Source organism: Ovis aries, chromosome 3, assembly GCF_016772045.2.
Source record: "Ovis aries strain OAR_USU_Benz2616 breed Rambouillet chromosome 3, ARS-UI_Ramb_v3.0, whole genome shotgun sequence".
Taxonomy (NCBI): Eukaryota; Metazoa; Chordata; class Mammalia; order Artiodactyla; family Bovidae; genus Ovis; species Ovis aries.
Window position 1 is genome coordinate 205,022,191 of NC_056056.1, and position 19,344 is coordinate 205,041,534.

Here is a 19,344-nt window from a genome sequence, read left to right on the forward strand (position 1 = left end):
ACACAGATATACAAACAATAAATTGGGGGAATTCCAGATTCCTTACTCTTTCAACAAGTTGAAAAATGGTGACCTTCACTAACATAAGAACATATATAGGATAATGATATTGTTTACTTTGTTTAATTTTTGAGGTGTGGAGTTTTAGTTGTTAATATTTGGGACATTTGAGGAGATGCTAACTGACAAAGAATAAGTGAGCTGAAACCTAAAGAAGAAATCTTCTCAGCATGTGCACATGCGTAAACACGTGATAAGTAGTAATTGAGACAAGGATGGTGGATGAAAAAGACCAAGAAAATATAAAGAAGAAATGGTTAAGAAGAAAGAAGTGGTGAATGGTATTGAATTCTATTATATACAGGATGCTTGGGGCTGGTGAAAAAAAATAAAGTTCAACTAAAAGAGAAATAAAGGATCCATTCAGTAAAGGAGAGATCGCTTATGATCTAACAGTGTGCTGATGCCGAGGAGTCATTAGGTAGGAGTTAGAATGCAATGGCTTGAGTAGTGAGAATAAAATATAGTAAATAGTGATGAAATTCAATGGCACTTCAAGAATTTTTCTAGAGTGATAGAGAGCAAAGACAGTATTTTTTATTGGGATTGAGGTCTAATGATGATGAAAATTGTGTAATTTAAAAAAATTGTAATTTAAAACTGATGTGAAGGATAGCACTAAGATATTGAATATTCAAAAAGAAAGCAGAGTGATAAATAGTGTGTGATTCTTGGGCAGTGGAGTGAATAGATTCAAATATAGTTGAAATTGGCTTTATTGAAGAGGAAGGAAGTCATCTCTGTTGAACAGGAGAGAAGATAAGATGCATGCGTATACACGGAGAAAGATGAGGTAATCTGTTAGTTTTTCTTTTTCTGTGATATAGGTCATCTTCTGAGAACAAAGAGAGGGTGTGGAAGAGAGATTTGTTAAGAATGGAGAATGGGTGATAAAATCAGTTTCAGAGAATGTGAAAGAATGAGGACTTGAAGGAAGCAACAGGATTCCTAGCAGCATTAAAGCGATTTCACGTTGGTGATTGTGAATTAATACTGCAGTATATCTGATCTGTTCTAAAAAACACTTGGCATCTCAGGTGTTGACAGAGAGGAACAGATAATTTACCTCATACATAGGGTGATTTTATTGAACAAGTGGGACCAGAATACGTTCCAGGAAGTTAATGATTGGCAGAAGAGAATCAAGGTTGATAAGAAAGAAGGTGAAGAAAGAAGCATATTGATGGAGCGGAATGAGGTCAAATGGGCTGCAGACATCAACGAGATCAGAGAATTTTCATGTTGGAGAGAGATAAATGAGCAATCTTGAAAGGTAAGAGTGTTTGTGAAGGTTGCTAAGTTTATATAAGACACTTTTTAAGATGAAATACTTAAAGATATTCAGAGACCAAGGTGTTCCCATAGGGGGGCTTGGCTGTGGCAGAATGAGGAAGTTACTATAGATGAGGAGACAGAGAAATTGTGTAATCAGGATGTAAGAGGATGGTTCATATGGACATTAATGGATCAGAATACTGTGATTCAACAGCCTGGTCAATAATGAGGATGCCTGGGAGCACATAAGCCATGATGAGAGGAGGGAAAATGAATGTTAGAGTCATAAATAAGTGGGAGAGACTTAAAAAGATGGTGTCTGTACTGTGGTTCTCAGTCATCAGGTACAAACTAAGAGACACATTTGGAAATTTATATTAAAATGGTTCTTTTTTATCTGTAAGCTGCCGATCATGGAAGTCTTTCAAATTATATGTATTTATTATAACACACCAAGCTTTCCAAGTGGCTCAGACACTAAAGAATCTGCCTGCAATTTGGGGGACCCAGGTTTGATTCCTGGGTTTAGAAGATCCCCTGTAGAAGGGAATGGCTAACCATTCCAGTATTCTTGCCTGGATAATCCCATGGACTGAGGAGTCTGACAGGCTACAATCCATGGGGTCGCAAAGAGTCAGGCATGACAGAGCAACTAACACCCGCAAACACACACACACACATGACTATATTAAACTATATTATGAAAGTGAAAGTCGCTCAGTCATGCCCAACTCTAGGATTTCATGGACTATAGAGTCCATGGAATTCTCCAGGCCAGAATACTGGAGTCGGTTGCCATGCCCTTCTCCAGGGCATCTTCCCAACCCAGGGATTGAATCCAGGTCTCCCGCTTTGCAGGTAGATTCATTACCAGCTGAGCCACAAGAGAAGCCCAAGAGCACTGGAGTGGGTAGCCTATCCCTTCTCCAGTGGATCTTCCCCACCGAGAAATCCAACTGGGATCTCCTGCATTGAAGGCTGATTCTTTATCAACTGAGCCATCAGGGAAGCTGATATTAAGCTGATAAACTATATTGTATGCTATAATGAACAGAATGTAAAAATAAACTTCATTCTCTGGGTGGTGATATCAACTGTCACCAAGTAATAACCAAGAATTAAGAATTATCTATTATAATTTAACCAGTAAAGCCTAAAAATAATTTCTATTGTCATAACTACATACTTTTCCATGTATCCCATGGTACTCTTATTTCATGTAATCTCTAATACAATATGCAATTGTCCAGTTTTCTTTTCCTTTAAGGCCTCAGGCTTGATATTAAAATATTCTTATTAAGCAGTCATTAAATGTAATATTTTTCTTATGCATTTTAAATTCGAAATTTGTAATTTATGAAATGGTTTTTGAAATATCAAAGGTATTTTTTATTTCCTGATTGGTATTTTGTGGGGGAGGTAAATTACAAATGAGTAGTTTCATGAAAACTTCCTTTGTAGTTTTTCACACATGCTTTGAATAACAAATGATTATAAGTCATTATTAGATTATTTTCAACCAAGAATCTTCCCTGAAGGTTCTTACACCACATTATCCTCTGTATAAATTTATTTTCAGCATACAACAATGTTATATTATTTAATATCTTTATATTGTTTAGTATCTTTGACTTTCCTGCAAAGTTTCTTTTTAAATTTATTCTTCAAGTTGGTGAGTATGATTGTTTCTGTTTATTTCCTTCTCTCAAGAAGTTAAAATTGTATGTAATTTTCGACATTAATATCAACAATCAACTCATATTGCAGTTTAGGAAAAAATCATTTATGTAAAATTACTTTCCATGCTCATTTTGTAAACAATGGTGTGGAGTATGAATGAAGCTATCTTTTGTATTTTTTGATTCTTTGTCTTGGAATTTTCCTGTTGTTCTTTTCTCCAATTGTTTAGCCTCTTTTATTAAATAACCCACATTTTTCTCATTTATTTTAAAATGTTGGATCAGTTGATGTTTTCATTATTTGGTTTCCATACATACTAGCTAATTATTTTCCAAAAGGGAAAGATTTAAATTAACCATAAGTCTGTGAAAATGAATGTCTGTTTTCCTGCACATTGTCCAACTCTGTGTGGTTGAATTTGATTTATTGATTCTGTAGGTTAACATCTATATCATTAATATGTTAGTCTGTATTTCTTTGTTTAGTGATGAAGAAAAAGTCTTTTCATGGGGTTATTATTGACAAAAATCTTTACATTAGCAATAAAATGATGTTTTATAATTTAACCTAATTCTCTTTCTTGTCTATGTGTGATTAGAAACATAACTATTTACTTATACTTTCTTTGAATGTTTTATTAATTTTATCATCTCATGGTTTGCATTTAACGTTTTGATTTATTTGAAATTTGCTCAAGTATATGTTGTGAAATTAGCGATCTATGTATTGCTTCAATTTGAACTAATATTCCATCTGATTCTATCACTTTTAGCATTTCCTAGATCATGTTTATTTAATTATCAATTCTCAAAAACAATAGTCATCTTTCTTTCTTTTTTGGGACAAAGAAAAAGGCAGTTTAATTATGCTAAACATTTAAACAGCAACATTCTTACAATGCCAATATACTCTTAAAATACCAAATTTTTGCTGGTGCTAAATGAATTCGTCAAAACTTTCAGAAAACAATTTGAGGAGGTGAGAAAAATTCTTAATTTGAAAATAAGTTTATCCCAGTTTTTTCAAAATTTACTCTTAGTAAATTTATAGAGGAATAAATATAGGATATGGAAAAGGTTTTATGAATAATATTGTAAAGTAATTAGCTTCCAATTAAAATAAATAAATTTATATTTAAAAATTAAAAAATATCTGTTATTCAATACTTCTAAATATTGAAAAATTTTTTAAAGTGTAAAATAAGTAAACAAACAAAAATAAATAGCTTGTATCATGCATTCTTTTATTTTCAAAAAAATAGAGAGCAATGCATGCAAAAACTCTACCTACAAGTAACCACTGAAAATACAGCCTATTTATTCAGTTCAGTTCAGTCACTCAGTCATGTCTGACTCTGCAACCCCATGAATCGCAGCATGTCAGGCCTCCCTGTCCATCACCAACTCCTGGAGTTCACTCAGACTCACGTCCAAGTCAGTGATGCCATCCAGCCATCTCATCCTCTGTCATCCCCTTCTCCTCCTGCCCCCAATCCCTCCCAGCATCAGAGTCTTTTCCAGTGAGTCAACTCTTCCCATGAAGTGGCCAAAGTACTGGAGTTTCAGCTTTAGCATCAGTCTTTCCAATGAGCACCCAGGACTGATCTCCTTTAGGATGGACTGGTTGGATCTCTTTGCAGTCCAAGGGACTCTCAAGAGTCTTCTTCAACATCACAGTTCAAAAGCATCAATTCTTCAGCACTCAGCGTTCTTCACAGTCCAACTCACATCCGTACATGTACATGAACACTGGAAAAACCATAGCCTGGACTAGATGGACCTTTATAGGCAAAGTAATGTCTCTGCTTTTCAATATGCTATCTAAGTTGGTCATATCTTTCCTTCCAAAGAGTAAGGGTCTTTTAATTTCCTGGCTGCAATCACCATCTGCAGTGATTTTGGAGGCCCCCAAAATAAAGTCTGACACTGTTTCCACTGTTTCCCCATCTATTTCCCATGAAGTGATGGGACCAGATGCCATGATCTTAGTTTTCTGAATGTTGAGCTTTAAGCCAGATTTTTCACTCTCCTCTTTCACTTTCATCAAGAGGCTTTTAGTTCCTCTTCACTTTCTGCCATAAGGGTGGTGTCATCTGCATATCTGAGGTTATTGACATTTCTCCTGGCAATCTTGATTCTAGCTTGTGCTTCTTCCAGCCCAGCGTTTCTCATGATGTACTCTACATTTAAGTTAAATAAGCAGGGTGATACAGCCTATTAGAAATCTATTATTTTGCTTTAATAATATATATTCCATTATACAATATATAATATATAAAAATAATATCTGTTACATTAAACAATAGTATACTAGGGTATAAATGTACCATAGCTTTAACACTTCCTTAATTGTGAATTCTGTTGATAACTTTTTGTTCTTTGTTTTTACAATTTAGCTCTTAGTAAATAAAAACAAAAGATAGGTTCTGCCTAACTTTAAATATTTAAAAAATATTTTGTAAGATAAATTGCTTAAGATAGAATTGCTGGTTAAGATTCTACTTATTTTATGCTTTCATAAGTATTGATAATTTTGTACTCACAATCATTGGCAGTTCAACAAAGTATTAATTGTTTAGTGTTCTCACAGGTGAAATGTGCTCTATTATTTTCATTTGTGTTTCTTTATTAATGAGGCAATAAATTTTTTTAAATTTTATTCATCACCTTTAAATTTCTCTTGTCCCTTTTTGGCAAATCATTGGTATTATTTCTTAATTTTAGATGGCTTATTTGTTTGCCTCTGTGTGTGTATGTGCTTGAAAATATGATCTAGTTAAGTAGAAAAACGACGTTAAGCTGGCAGATGGAGAGATACATGGTTATTATACAAATGTAGAATTTATCCAGTTCATGAAAGACATAGGTTTTTTTCCCCCCTCTATTAGTCAAGAATCTACTGCCTAATGAATTATTTCAGTGATACAGTGAACTATATGTCAATGTGGTTTGAAATAAAAATTTTAATATTAAATTTAAATAATTATACCTTTGTTAATATAGCTGTATTTTAACCATAGTTCACACGTTGTTGAAATTATTCATTATATAGAGAATGTTGAAAAGGAAAACGTATCTGCTTTAAACCTACTCCTTTGAAAACCTGATTCAGAGAGGAAATGAAATGCATCTTATTAATCTTATTAAAGGAGAATAAAACTATTTTTCTCAATAAGGACTGCAAAGTGAGATGGAGATTTAGTCTCCCATTTTCTGCCTTTTTTTCCCTTTTAATGTTACACCTAAAAGCTTACTTGTACTTCAGAATGAATGCATTTTTCACTGTCTGATTTGATATAATCACCACTTACCCTTTTCCCTCACTTTTCTCTACTGCATAGATATTAAAGAGAGACAAAGAAAGATACCCAGAGTGAGCTGAAGCAGTCTAAGTTTAAAAAAAGAAAAAATGCTCAAGAGTAAGCAAAACAAAGGTATTGTAAACAAGCAAGAGGTAATCTACGCAGAACCAAAATTTTCCAAGTCTCAACAGCAAAAAATATCTAAGACAAATCAGAGAAATGTCCAGTCAAGAGAACAGCAAGTAGACTACATGGAACTGAAATTTCCCAGATCTCACCTTCAGCACAGAAAACAGAAAAAAGGAAAAGGTACATTATTATAGTGTTATATTTTGCTATTTGCTAGATCTTGATTCTTGGGTTTTGAAAATTACTTCTTTCAAAGCCATTGTATAATAAAATTGCCTCATTACATTGATTACCTATCTTCAGAACTCTCCTTAGTCATTTTAGATATTACCATGAAATTTTTTTGTCTCTTAAATAATCTTTCACTATGTTCATTTCCTCTGAAATATTCCTACAGAATTGTATTACTTGTAAGAATTATTGTATAAAATCTACTGCTTATTTTTCAAGTAATTTTAAAAATAATTCCTGTTATTAGTCTTCAGTTCAATGTAACTCAGTCCCACAACTGTTTTTGAATTTTTACTGTTGCTCTGATCCAAAACTATGATACCTATAAAGATGAAGCTGCAATAACCACTTAGCTTCAAAAAAACTAACAGAATTTGTTAAAGATAGATTACAGAAAAATATAATAATAATTAATTCGATATTGGAGTTAAAGCTGAAAAATGAGTAGAATGTGATAATAATGTTCTAACCTAAGCAACTGAGTAGTTAATCATCTTACCTTCCATTAAGAAAAATAAGGTTTACTCACCAATAAGAAAAATGTGTTTAATCTAGTAAAGGCAGATCATATATGAAATTTGAATTGTCTCTTGATCAGTTCAGAGGAAAATGCCCATAAAGAAATTGGATTTTAAAGACTAGATGTCCCAGAAGAGGATGGAAAAGGGTAGGAAAGACATGATCGTAGGTAAGATTGCAAACAGAGACAATATAGGTGAAAAGTCTATCATAGAGAAAAAGAACATATATGACTTAAGCAGAGGAAGATTCAAGATGGATACCTATGAAATGCATGTCCAGAGAGGAGAAAATAAACTATGTCTAATACATGACAAGTGGAAAATTACTTCTTTGGACTTAGCAAAGTCCAAAAATTTGGGGTTTGGCAAAGTCCAAAAAATTGGAATTTCTGTTTGAGTGCCAAGAAAAGCATATAAGCTACAACTAAGGGTTAAGAAGTTGAAGGAAATTTATTATGGGAATAAAGTTAGTCCAGAAAATTACAATTCTCACTGAGAAAAAAACAACATAAGAGAAATGATGATAATAAATGAAAGACCTATATGAATAACAAGGAATTATATTAGATTTTCAGATGTCTGAGCCCAAACCTGGATGAATGTGACAAAATTTATAGAAAGAGATGAGGAAGAAGATGGCAAAAAAGAAAAACTTTCTCTTAGAAAATAAATTTTCTAAAGGAGACTGGGTGGCATGGAGTAATTAGGGCATACAATAGGTTTTAACTTGGGCCATAAAGAAATTGCTTTTCCTCTGAATTGAAAAGAAGATAATAAGGTATGACTATATGAATATCCATATAGTAAGGCAGAATATATGAACATTCATATTTTCAGGAAGGTGGTCAAGGTAAGGAAATTCATGGTTTCAATTTCCTTGTAAAACAAGAAATTTCTTGGTGCTTGAGTTAAGAGTCTTACTGAGGCTTGATAATTTTTTTTTTTTTTGGTAGTCAAAGAGGGACTTTGGGCAGAAATTGACCAAAACTAAGAAGATTAGACGTGCTAATATTTATCCACAACGCTGTTTAATTTCTAAACTTGGAAATTTGACTCTTCACACTCTTTCATCCATGAAACATTCAAAAAATCTTGAAAATGACCACATGTTCAAATAACCTGCTTCTCTCTTGGACTGATGTCTACCTGCTTTCAGGAAGAATACTGACACAGACTCTCTTAAAGGCTCTCATCTTTCACTCTAAACATTTTTCAATCCTTTCTTATGTTTCAAGAAAAATGGCCATATCTTTTTAAAATAGGTGTCTGCAAAGATTTCAAATTGTTCTTAAAGTTAAAAACGATAATAATCCTATAGTCTTACAGGTTATCTCTCCACTTCCATTCCCTCCTTTGCTCCCTGAATTCCAGTCAGACTATAATTTCAGTTCCATGAATACATCAAACTTCCTGTCATCTGAAATCATTTATTGATAACTCTCCTCGAGTTTGATCCCTGGATCAGGAAGACCCTCTGGAGCAAGAAATGGGAACCCACTCCAGTATTGTTTCTTAGGGGATCCCATGGACAGAGGAGCCTGTTGGATTACAGTCCACAGGATCACAAAAGAGTCAGACAAGACTTAGTGCCTAAACAACAACCCCAAGTGGTGACTTCCTCCATGTCTTTTGTACTTCAAGAAATAATTAGCTCTTACTTTCCTCCAGCTTTCAGTAAAATGTCTTTTTTTTTTTTTTTTATACAAGTGCATTTCCTGTTCTCATGTGTCTGGATTAAAACTTGGTGAACATACTTGTATGTCTTTGTAAAATTTATGATAATTATTTCTTATCTCAACAAAGAGCAAAAATGTGCTTTGCTATTTCCCCCTTGACTGATTGATTGGCTAATGGGTGAATATTAATATTCACATAGAATTTTGAAAAAAATTTTTTTGCATGACAACATTGTTTTCTCTAGGTGTATTTCAAGTCTCCTAGCTGAGAGTATATTTTCAAATTGTTCAGAGTCGATAATTTATAGATGACTAGGCGAGGAATATGCAAAGATGCGGGTGAGTCAGGTGACATACCTGGGGCATCAAACAGGATCAGAAAGAACTGAAGTCAAGAAAAAGCTAAAAAGGAGGAAATCTGGGTATCAAAGAACTTATACAAGGATTGGAAAATGAATGACTGCCCTCTGAGAGTGAAACAAAATGGATTTAAATTTCATATTTGATGATTTGTGGGAAATGATGAAACTTCATCATTGTTTCTGTTTCCTTTAGTGTTACACCACCGATCTATAGTCTGGCAAGTGATAACTGCCAGCCTGGGGACCTTGTGCGTGGCTTTGTTGACAACAGTGTGTGTCTTGCTTGCAAACTGTAAGTAATTAAGAAAATAATCTGTCCTTGGTACAGTCAATATATCAACCACGTAATACGTTTCAATGATTTGTGATCAAGACTGAATTTTTATTGTCCTAATTATTTTATCCTAAACAGAACTAATTATTACCATGATTTTTGCCATAGTATATTCCAACAAAGAAGACCGAAATCAAAAACTGTCACCTGTTCCCACTCTATCATCTAAAAATGGTGGTGAGTACTCTCTCTGTTTGGTCCACTTCTAATATTGATTATTAGGGTTAAAAGGTTTGTTTTCCTAACATCCACAAAACTTCAGTGAATCAGATAGAAAAAAAAATCCTCTTATGGTATGTTTAATCTTTTATCACAGAACTATTAATATTGGGAAAGATGAGAAAGATGACACAGGAGAATGCAAGAAGACCCAAAGTATTATGTATAATAGGTAACTGTTGTTTGTGATTTGATTATTTTTAGGAGAAAAATGGCATAAAAATTATGTTAAGGTGGGAGCAAGAGAAATGGGTGAAGATGGCAAAAAGGAAAAGAAAACGAATGAAAAACAAAGGAGTTATGTCTCAATAACATTTTTCTGTTTCTAGCTTTCCCTGATGGAGATGATTCCTCTAGCATTTATGGAGTTAGAAGAATTTTGATTTTATTAAAATACATTAATTTTATTTATACATTGATATTTTGGCTATGATATAGAAAGCTGTTATTGTTTTGAATTCTTTTTTTTTTTTTTTTTTCACTTACTGCAAGTTTACTCAGTCCTAACAGTAAATTCAGCACTTAAAAGAATGCGAGAGATAGGGAGAGACTATTTCTGAGCCTATTTTTTCAGGAAGTCAGGATGGTTCCCCTCTGACTTTCTTTCAAGGAAATCTTTCCTTTTTCAAGAACAGTGTTAGATTCTCAGCACAGATGCATTTGCCAAGAAAGGTTTTCCATACACTAAAACCAAAAGGGTAGGGTCCCTTTGTCGCTGAGGCCAAAGACATTCCTCATGAGTATTCCTGATGAACATTTCCTATGAGCGGGGGCGGGGTAGGGGGGGTGGTGGACAAAGAAAGAAATAAAAGGGAAGTAATAAAAATAATGCAGTAGTTTGAGCATGACATAAAAATATTTTGGTTTAACACTCCCTAAATAGGGAAAGGAGTACGTCAAGGCTGTATATTGTCACACTGCTTCTTTAACTCATATTCAGAGTACATCATGAGAAACGCTGGACTGGAAGAAGCACAAGCTGGAATCAAGACTGCCAGGAGAAATATCAATAACCTCAGATATGCAGATGGCACCACCCTTATGGCAGAAAGTGAAGAGGAACTAAAAAGCCTCTTGATGAAAGTGAAAGAGGAGAGTGAAAAAGTTGGCTTAAAGCTCAACATTCAGAAAACGAAGATTATGGCATCTGGTCCCATCACTTCATGGGAAATAGATGGGGAAACAGTGGAAACAGTGTCAGACTTTATTTTGGGGGGCTCCAAAATCACTGCAGATGGTGATTGCAGCCATGGAATCAAAAGACCCTTACTCCTTGGAAGAAAAGTTATGACCAACCTAGATAGCATATTGAAAAGCAGAGACTACATTGCCTACAAATGTCTGTCTAGTCAAGGCTATGGTTTTTCCAGTGGTGATGTATGGATGTGAGAGTTTGACTGTGAAGAAAGCTGAGCGTCAAAGAATTGATGCTTTTGAACTGTGGTGTTGGAGAAGACTCTTGAAAGTCTGTTGGGCTGCAAGGAGATCCAACCAGTCCATTCTGAAGAAGATTAGCCCTGGGTGTTCTTTGGGAGGAATGATGCTAAAGCTCAAACTCCAGTACTTTGGCCACCTTATGGGAAGAGTTGACTCATTGGAAAAGTCTCTGATGCTGGGAGGGATTGGGGGCAGGAGGAGAAGGGGACAACAGAGGATGAGATGGCTGGATGGCATCACCGACTTGATGGACATGAGTTTGAGTGAACTCCGGGAGATGGTGATGAGGCCTGGCGTGTTGCAGTTCATGGGGCCACAGAGTCCAACACGACTGAGTGACTGAACTGAACTGAACGGAAGAAATTTAAAAGGACCCAACAATTATGAAAGTGGAAGTCTAAGTAAAGATTAAAAAAGATGAAAAGAACTAATTTCAAGTCTAATTAAAAATAAATTCTCTGAGTAAAAAGAGAAAATCTCAACAGATGCAATAAACAGAGACTAGATACATCAGTTGTTAATTTTTTATTTAAATTAGTGATTGACTTGAGAAACTGCTTGTTGTCTCTCAGAAAAAATAAACAACCTATGAATGTCAAATATTAGCCATTCACATTGTTTGTGTTTTTGTTTTCCTTTCATTTACCTAATTTGAAAATAAAAAGAAATCAAACAGGAAATTAAGGAAATGCGAATTATAACCCCAATGAGTTAGCATTACATAACCACCAATATGATTAGAATTTGAAAAGACTGACAGTAACAAGCTTTAGTAAGGATGTGGAGTTAATTGTACTGGCACAACCCCTTAACAAGCCTACTCTTAGACACTTAAAAAAGAGAAATGAAGGCCTATGTCCACATAAGACATGTACAAGAATATCTAGAGACACTTTATTTATAATAACTAAAAATTATAAGCAATCCAAATATAAACCTCCAGATGAATGAATCACAAATCGTGGGTTAGTAAATAATGGACTACTCAGTAATGAAAAAGAATGAAATCTCTACACACACATAAGTAGAGTCTATCTAGGCTTCTCCAGTACTTCTATCTGTCCCAGCAGTTGTCTGAGCAGATGAGGGGGCTTGTCTCCCATGCACAGGACCTAGGACTGGAATGCCCAGATTGTGGCTCACCCTGCTTTTTCTTTAGGGTGAAGGTCCTTCTCCTTGTATCAGATCCCTCCCAGTGGTGCAGGTCCTGAAACGAAGCCTTTTCCCCATCCTACTGGGTTACACATTTCCTGCTGTTTTGATTTTATAGGAGTCCTTCTACCAGTTTCCAGCTAGTTTTTCTTGAGCATTGTTACACATGTAGATATTTTTTTGATGTGCCTGTGGGAAAATGAGTTCCATGTCTTCCTACTCCACCATATTGTTCCCCCTCCCTAAGTCTACATTTTTTATGATTATAAAAATTATTAAAATACACAAATTACATGGTTATTAAATTGTTGAAGTATAAGTTTTAGAAAATTACTTACTGAATTTTATTCTGTGTATTTAAATTGCTTCCCTGGTAGCTAAGTTGGTAAAGAAATTGCCTGCAATGCCGGAGACTGAGGTTCAAACCCTTGGTAGGGTAGATCTCCTGGAGAAGGAAATGGCAAGGAATATTTAAATTAACAGCAAAAATTTTGACAAAAGTGAAACAGCTCATTAGTTGCTTTTTGTGTTCATATGGTTATATGTTGATTAGCTTTTTATTTATGACATTTATTTATTCACTTATTTGTTTGACTGTGCTGGGTCTTAGTTGCAGTACATGGGATTTTCCATCATCTTTGTGGCATGTGGAATATTTCTAGTTGCCGCATGCAAACTCTTAGCTGCAACATGTGGGAGCCAGTTCCCTGACCACTGATCAAGACTGGGTCTCCTGCACAGGGGCTCGGAGTCTTAGCCACTAGACTACGATATGCATGTATAATTTTGATCAGATCAAAAAACATATTTATAATGCATTTTCCCTATAGATAAAATTTTATTACAAAATTTAAGTAGAAAAATTAAAAACATGAGCTAAATATTGTTCAGTTCAGTTGCTCAGTCATGTCCAAATCTGTGATCCCATGAATCGCAGTATGCCAGGCCTCCCTGTCCATCACCAACTCCCGGAGTCCTCCCAAACCCATGTCCATCAAGTCGATGATGCCATCCAACCATCTTATCCTCTGTCGTTCCCTTCTCCTGCCTTCAATCTTTCCCAGCATCAGGGTCTTTTCCAATGAGTCAGCTCTTGGCATCAGGTGGCCAAAGTATCAGAGTTTCAGCTTTAGCATCAGTCCTTCCAATGAATACCCAGGACTGATTTCCTTTAGGATGGACTTGCTGTATCTCCTTGCAGTCCAAGGGACTCGCAAGAGTCTTCTCCAACACCACAGTTCAAAAGCATTAATTCTTCGACGCTCACCTTTCTTCACAGTCTAACTCTCACATCCATACATGACCACTGGAAAAACCATAGCCTTGACTAGATGGACCTTTGTAGGCAATGTAATGTTTCTGCTTTTCAATATGCTATATAAGTTGGTCATAAATTTTCTTCCAAGGAATAAGTGTCTTTTAATTTCATGGCTGCGATCACCATCTGCAGTGATTTTGGAGTCCCCCAGAATAAAGTCTGACACTGTTTCCACTGTTTCCCCATCTATTTCCCATGAAGTGATGGGACCAGATGCCATGATCTTTGTTTTCTGAATGTTGAGCTTTAAGCCAGATTTTTCACTCTCCTCTTTCACTTTCATCAAAGGCTCTTTAGTTCTTCTTCACTTTCTACCATAAGAGTGGTATCATCACATATCTCAGGTTATTGATATTTCTCCCGGTAGCCTTGATTCCAGCTTGTGCTTCTTCCAGCCCAGCGTTTCTCATGATGTACTCTGCAGAAGTTAAATAAGCAGTGTGACAATATACAGCCTTGATGTACTCTTTTCCCTATTTGGAACCAGTCTGTTGTTCCATGTCCAGTTCTAACTTTTCCTTCCTGAACTAAATATAGGTTTCTCAAGAGACAGGTCAGGTGGTCTGGTATTCCCATCTCTTTCAGAATTTTCCGCAGTTTATTGTGATCCACACAGTCAAAGGCTTTGGCATAGTCAATAAAGCAGAAATAGATGCTTTTCTGGAGCTCTCTTGCTTTTTCCATGATCCAGCGGATGTTGGCAATTTGGTCTCTGGTTCCTCTGCCTTTTCTAAAACCAGCTTGAACATCTGGAAGGTCATGGTTCATGTATTGTTGAAGTTAGCTATGGTTTTGTTTAAATCTTGTCCAGATATGTTACCAAAAAAATGCTTATTTTGCTTTCTACCTAATATCCATCTGTATAACAGATAGGAAGATATGGGAATTGTGCTAGTAGTAGTGACTTATTGTACAGAGTACACATTAAACATATTTCTACTTTTTAGAATGTTCCTGTGACCATTGTTCAGCTCACTGGATTGGATTTGGAAGTAGTTATTATCATCTTTCGAGTAAAACCAAAACCTGGATGGAGAGCCATGCTGCCTGTGAAGAGCTAGATACCCACCTTCTAAAGATCGATATCAAGGGAGAGCTGGTAGGGGAAACACTTCTGCTTTTGTTTATTTGTTTGTTTTTGTTGTTGTTGTTGTTATACTGTAACTGTATTTGGTTTGAAAACATTAGTGATTGATGCTATAATTTGGGAAAACTGAAGTTCTCAAAAGTCTATGATATTTTGTTTCTTTGACTCAGTTTTATTAGGGAAAAATTAGAGAAACTCCACTTTTTGAACATTTAATGCTAGGGAAAAAGTACATTAATTAATGAGATATCTTGAGAAAAACTCTTATTAATACTAAGTGGATGTGTGCAAGCCCTTGGGAGAAATTTAACCAATAATCTTTGAGTCAGAAAGGAGTGTATTATAATATGTACACATTTATGGTTTATGATTTTTTCCAAATAGGAAATTTTATCAATGCTTGGAGTAAAAGGATGGATAGGTCTCAAAATGAATGAAACAAGTGAATCCTGGTTATGGGAAGATGGCACCGCAGTAACTGAAAACCTGTATGTACAGTGTTTTGATAATTGAACTTTCCTGAGATTATATCTGGGGTTTGTGTGTGTGTGTGTGTGTGTGTGTGTGTGTTTTATGTGTGTAGGGAACAGAAAGAGGAACCAAGATAAAGGAAATCATTATGTTTTTTGAGGATCAGTCTGTGGGATTTAATTGGGGGAAAAGTGTCAGTTCTTTCTACATAATCTCAGCTTTAGAACCTTTACATTGTTAACTTTACTGGACTCTTAGGAGAAATTTGGGCATAGTTTCAGCAAGTTTATAAATCTATACATTTCTATCATAGTTTTATCATTGTGATTTGCTTTTGTTGTTGTCCAGTCACTAAGTCATTTCTGATTCTGTGACCCCATGGACTGTCTTCCCTATCCTTTACTAACTCTCTGGGTTTGCTCAAAGTCATGTCCATTGGGTCAGGGTTGCCATCCAAACATCTCATCCTCTATCGCCCTCTTCTCCTCTTGCCCTTAATCTCTCCCCATGTCAGGGTCTTTTCCAATGTGTCAGCTCTTCACATCAGGTGGCCAAAGTATTGGAGCTACAGCTTCAGGATCAGTTCTTCCTTTGGCTTATAAATTGTCATTTGGCTTATAATTCTATTTAAACAAACAGGATTAGATGCTGTTTAGTATCAACTGCTAAACTTAGTTTAAATTCTGTCAATCTTCAGGGGTTTGTTCTTATTTTGTTTAATTTGTTCATTTATTCTTTCTCATTTTGTTTGTTTTGTTAATTTTAAACTTGAGATAAAATTGGCATTTGAAGATTTTATTGCTTTAATTTTTTTTTCAGGTTTGAATTCCTGAAAATGGAGAAAGATGGTTGTGCATATATTGATGGAATTTATGTTTATGCTGCTAACTGTTCATCTGGGAAAAGTTACGTGTGTGAGTTTAGTGTATAGCAGCTCAATTTTGCTAATACAAGTTGTTAATGAATCCTAATTAATTAAAGAGCATAAAATATGTTGCTGCTTTTATAAAATTTTATTAGTTATTACTTAAACTTTTTTTTTACTGCATGCACAATTCTTCAGTTACATTTCCAAATTTTAAATGTACTCAAAGTGAGGAAACTTTACCACCCATAAATTCCTTGGGAGTAAGTAGTCTCCTTATGAGAGCTCATATTAGTAATTATTTATGTAATAAAGTTAGCAAACATCCTTTATGAACTAAAAAAATTGTAAAAATTGGGATATAAAACTAAAAAGGAATTCTACCTATATCAGTTAGGGTTCTGGCATGAAATAGACATTTAAGATTGTTCAAGAGATTTACAGTGGTAAACCACATTTGCCGGGAGCCACCACGGGAGACCTCACCCACGACAAGGTCATGTGGAAGAAAACTGTTAAGCAAGGCTTCAGAACTCATGGGGCTCCCTAGGCTTTCTCGAGCATCTACCCCAAAACCAAAATCTGTCTGTTTTACTATTTCATGACTTTCACCAACTCCTCTGACATTAACAGGGGGCTAGCCCTGACCATCTTTCTCTGGAGAAAATTAACTTAGGGCTATAGCTAATAAGTCTCCTGGACATGAGAGGAATATTTCAAATCAAACCCCCTCTGTTAGCATTCTAGCTTGCTTGGCGGGTCTATCCAGACTCTTGCAGCTACACATGTGATTATTCGCAGCCTCCCAACTGTGAAAGGCATGGAAAGCCTAAAACATGGAGCCTTTTAAAGAGTTAAAAGTTATTAGAGTAATGCTAATGTAGGATTTCATTATTGGGCCAATGCTTGTTGCTAAGTTTCCATATCTCTTATCCACTGTGCACCTGGGAGTGCATTAGTTAACATAGTTAGAAAGTAAGAAAAACAAGTGTAGCCTTGAAATTAACCACATCAGACTTTTGAGCTAATTGGCTCCTTCTTGTAACTCACTGCACCTTTGCTCTGTGAGAAATGGATCTTGTTTAATACTTTCTGAGGCTGACATAGATTAAAAATATAAAGAAAAAACACTTTGAGGGAAAATAAGCTTTTTGGTTGAGCAGGCTTTATCAAAAGAGGGTCATAAAATGTTCACAGGCCTCCAAGGCCAGAAGATAATGTACACAATATTGTTTTTGGGAAAGGTTTGCAAAAAAAATCCTGGTTTCGATAAAGACAAAACAGATGTAATGTTTGGGCTGACTCTGTATGACTTTGCATCTTTCATTTCCCTCTATGTATAAGACAAGGTATAAAAGTACCTTTTAAAATAAAGCTATTGGGCCTCGCTCAAAAAAGCTTGGTCATCCGGTGTTTTTCTTTTTTTTCTCTTTTTTTCTCTCACTTTCTTTTTCAGGCTGATCCCTTGGAGCATAGAGGCTGCCTGCGTTCACTTTCCTGCCTGAGCTTCTAAGACTTTATTAGCTTTCTGTGTAAACCAAGGAATATCAGCCTCTTTCTCTCCTCTATTTTCTTATCTACAATATTCTTTCCTTATCTCTCTCTTAATCATCCGACGATGCCGTTTTTCCTTCAGGTTCCCCTGGACCCTGCGGGGGCTGGACCCCGGCACGCATTGGTGAGGTTTAATGGAAAAACAAGAAATAGCAAGATTTATAAACCTTTGTCCAGTCTTGCAGGCAAACCAGTATGCTTATGTTCATGCATACTCCTTAAGAACAAAGCCCAGGCTTCCCACAGCCCTTCCATCTGGTTTAGTAGTCTTACAATCAGTCCCAGGTACTTGTCTGCCCCACATAGGACTCCAGACTGTGTCACCCAATCCATGGCTTGACCCATCCAATCCCAAGAGTGGGTCTCCATTCGTATAATCTCCCTTTTCCTCTGAGTCCACTCCAGTCCTGACTCAAGCACTTCTCTTCCCTTCCTACTTGATTATTTGTGTATCTTTCTTACAGTCTTGGTTAAACAGGAGTCCTTTTGCCAGTTTCCAGCTAGGTTTCAGTGAGAATTGTTCCACATGTGGTTGTATTTTTGACATGTTGTGAAGGAGTAGGTGAGCTTTATGTTCTTTTACTCCATCATGTTGATCTGAACTTCCTTTATTCAATTTGCATATAGCATTCCTATCTTTTGACCTGCAAAGTTTCTGTTTAAAAGCCAAATGATAGTCTTGTGGGAGTTCCCTTGTACATTGTACTTTGCTGTGCTGTGCTTAGTCACTCAGTCTTGTCTGACTCTTTGCAATCCTATGGACTGTAGCCTGCCAGGCTCCTCTGTCCACTGGGATTCTCCAGGCCAAGAATACTGGAGCCTTTCCCTTCTCCAGGAGATCTTCCCAACCCAGGGACCGAACCCAGGTCTCCTGCATTGCGGGCAGGTTCTTTACCAGCTGAGCTACCAGGGAAGCCTCTCCCTTGTACAATACCAGTTGCTTTTCCCTTGATGATTTTATTAATAATATTCTCTTTTTATTTTTAATTGTTGCCACTATCTTTATAATGTGTTTTTTGGGGGACCCCTTTGTTTTTGTACCGTCTGTCCTCCCAGACAGGGATATTTGTTTCTCGGGTTAGGGAAGTTTTCTGCTCCTGTTTCTTCATGTGAGTTTTCTGCTCCATCTCTTACTGGGGATCTGTATGATGCAATTGTTCGTGCACTTGACATTGCATAATGTGTGTCTTAAACTGTCCTCGATTTTTAAAAGTCTTTTCTCCTTTTTTCCTTTTCTGTTCAACTTAAGTGCTTTTCTCTACTCTCTCTTCCAGACAACTGAACTGTTCGTATGGCATCTAATCTGTTGTTGATTCTTTGAATTCTACAGCTTTGTGTGTTTCTTCCATTATTTTCTAACTCTCATTAGAAATACTGTGCTCATCCTTTCTTCTCCTGGGCTCACTGAGTGTCTCTATAATCATTTTCCTGAACTCTGTTGGATAGATTGGTCGTATCCACTTTCCTTCTTTTTCTCTGATTTTACCTTGCTCTTTCATTTAGGACATTTTGTCTCTATCATTTTCTGTTATTCTCTGTGTTTACTTCCCTGTATTAGGTAGCTTGGTCCTGCGTCTTGCTCTTGGAGAGGTGGTCTTATGTAAGAGACGTCCTGTGGGGCCAGCAGCAGACTTTTCTGGTCACCGGAGCCATATGCTCCAGGGGTGACTCT

The 19,344-nt window shown here is 36.0% G+C and overlaps 1 protein-coding gene across 3 annotated transcripts; it reads left to right on the forward strand.

Moving 5' to 3' along the window:
- Positions 1-792: 792 nt before the first annotated feature.
- LOC105613001 (killer cell lectin-like receptor subfamily I member 1) lies at positions 793-17,515 on the forward strand. Of its 3 annotated transcripts, XM_060413423.1 has the most exons (8): positions 959-1,333; positions 6,356-6,625; positions 9,429-9,527; positions 9,678-9,746; positions 9,886-9,960; positions 14,643-14,794; positions 15,167-15,270; positions 16,073-17,515. In XM_060413423.1, the coding sequence occupies exons 2-8, from the start codon at positions 6,424-6,426 to the stop codon at positions 16,182-16,184; spliced, it is 813 nt and encodes a 270-aa protein (XP_060269406.1). In that variant the 5' UTR covers positions 959-1,333; positions 6,356-6,423; the 3' UTR covers positions 16,185-17,515. The 3 variants fall into 3 exon arrangements, with proteins under 3 accessions (XP_060269407.1, XP_060269406.1, XP_027823672.1); XM_060413424.1 differs by lacking the exons at positions 959-1,333; positions 9,886-9,960 and adding an exon at positions 793-853; XM_027967871.3 differs by lacking the exon at positions 9,886-9,960.
- The last annotated feature ends 1,829 nt before the right edge of the window (positions 17,516-19,344 follow it).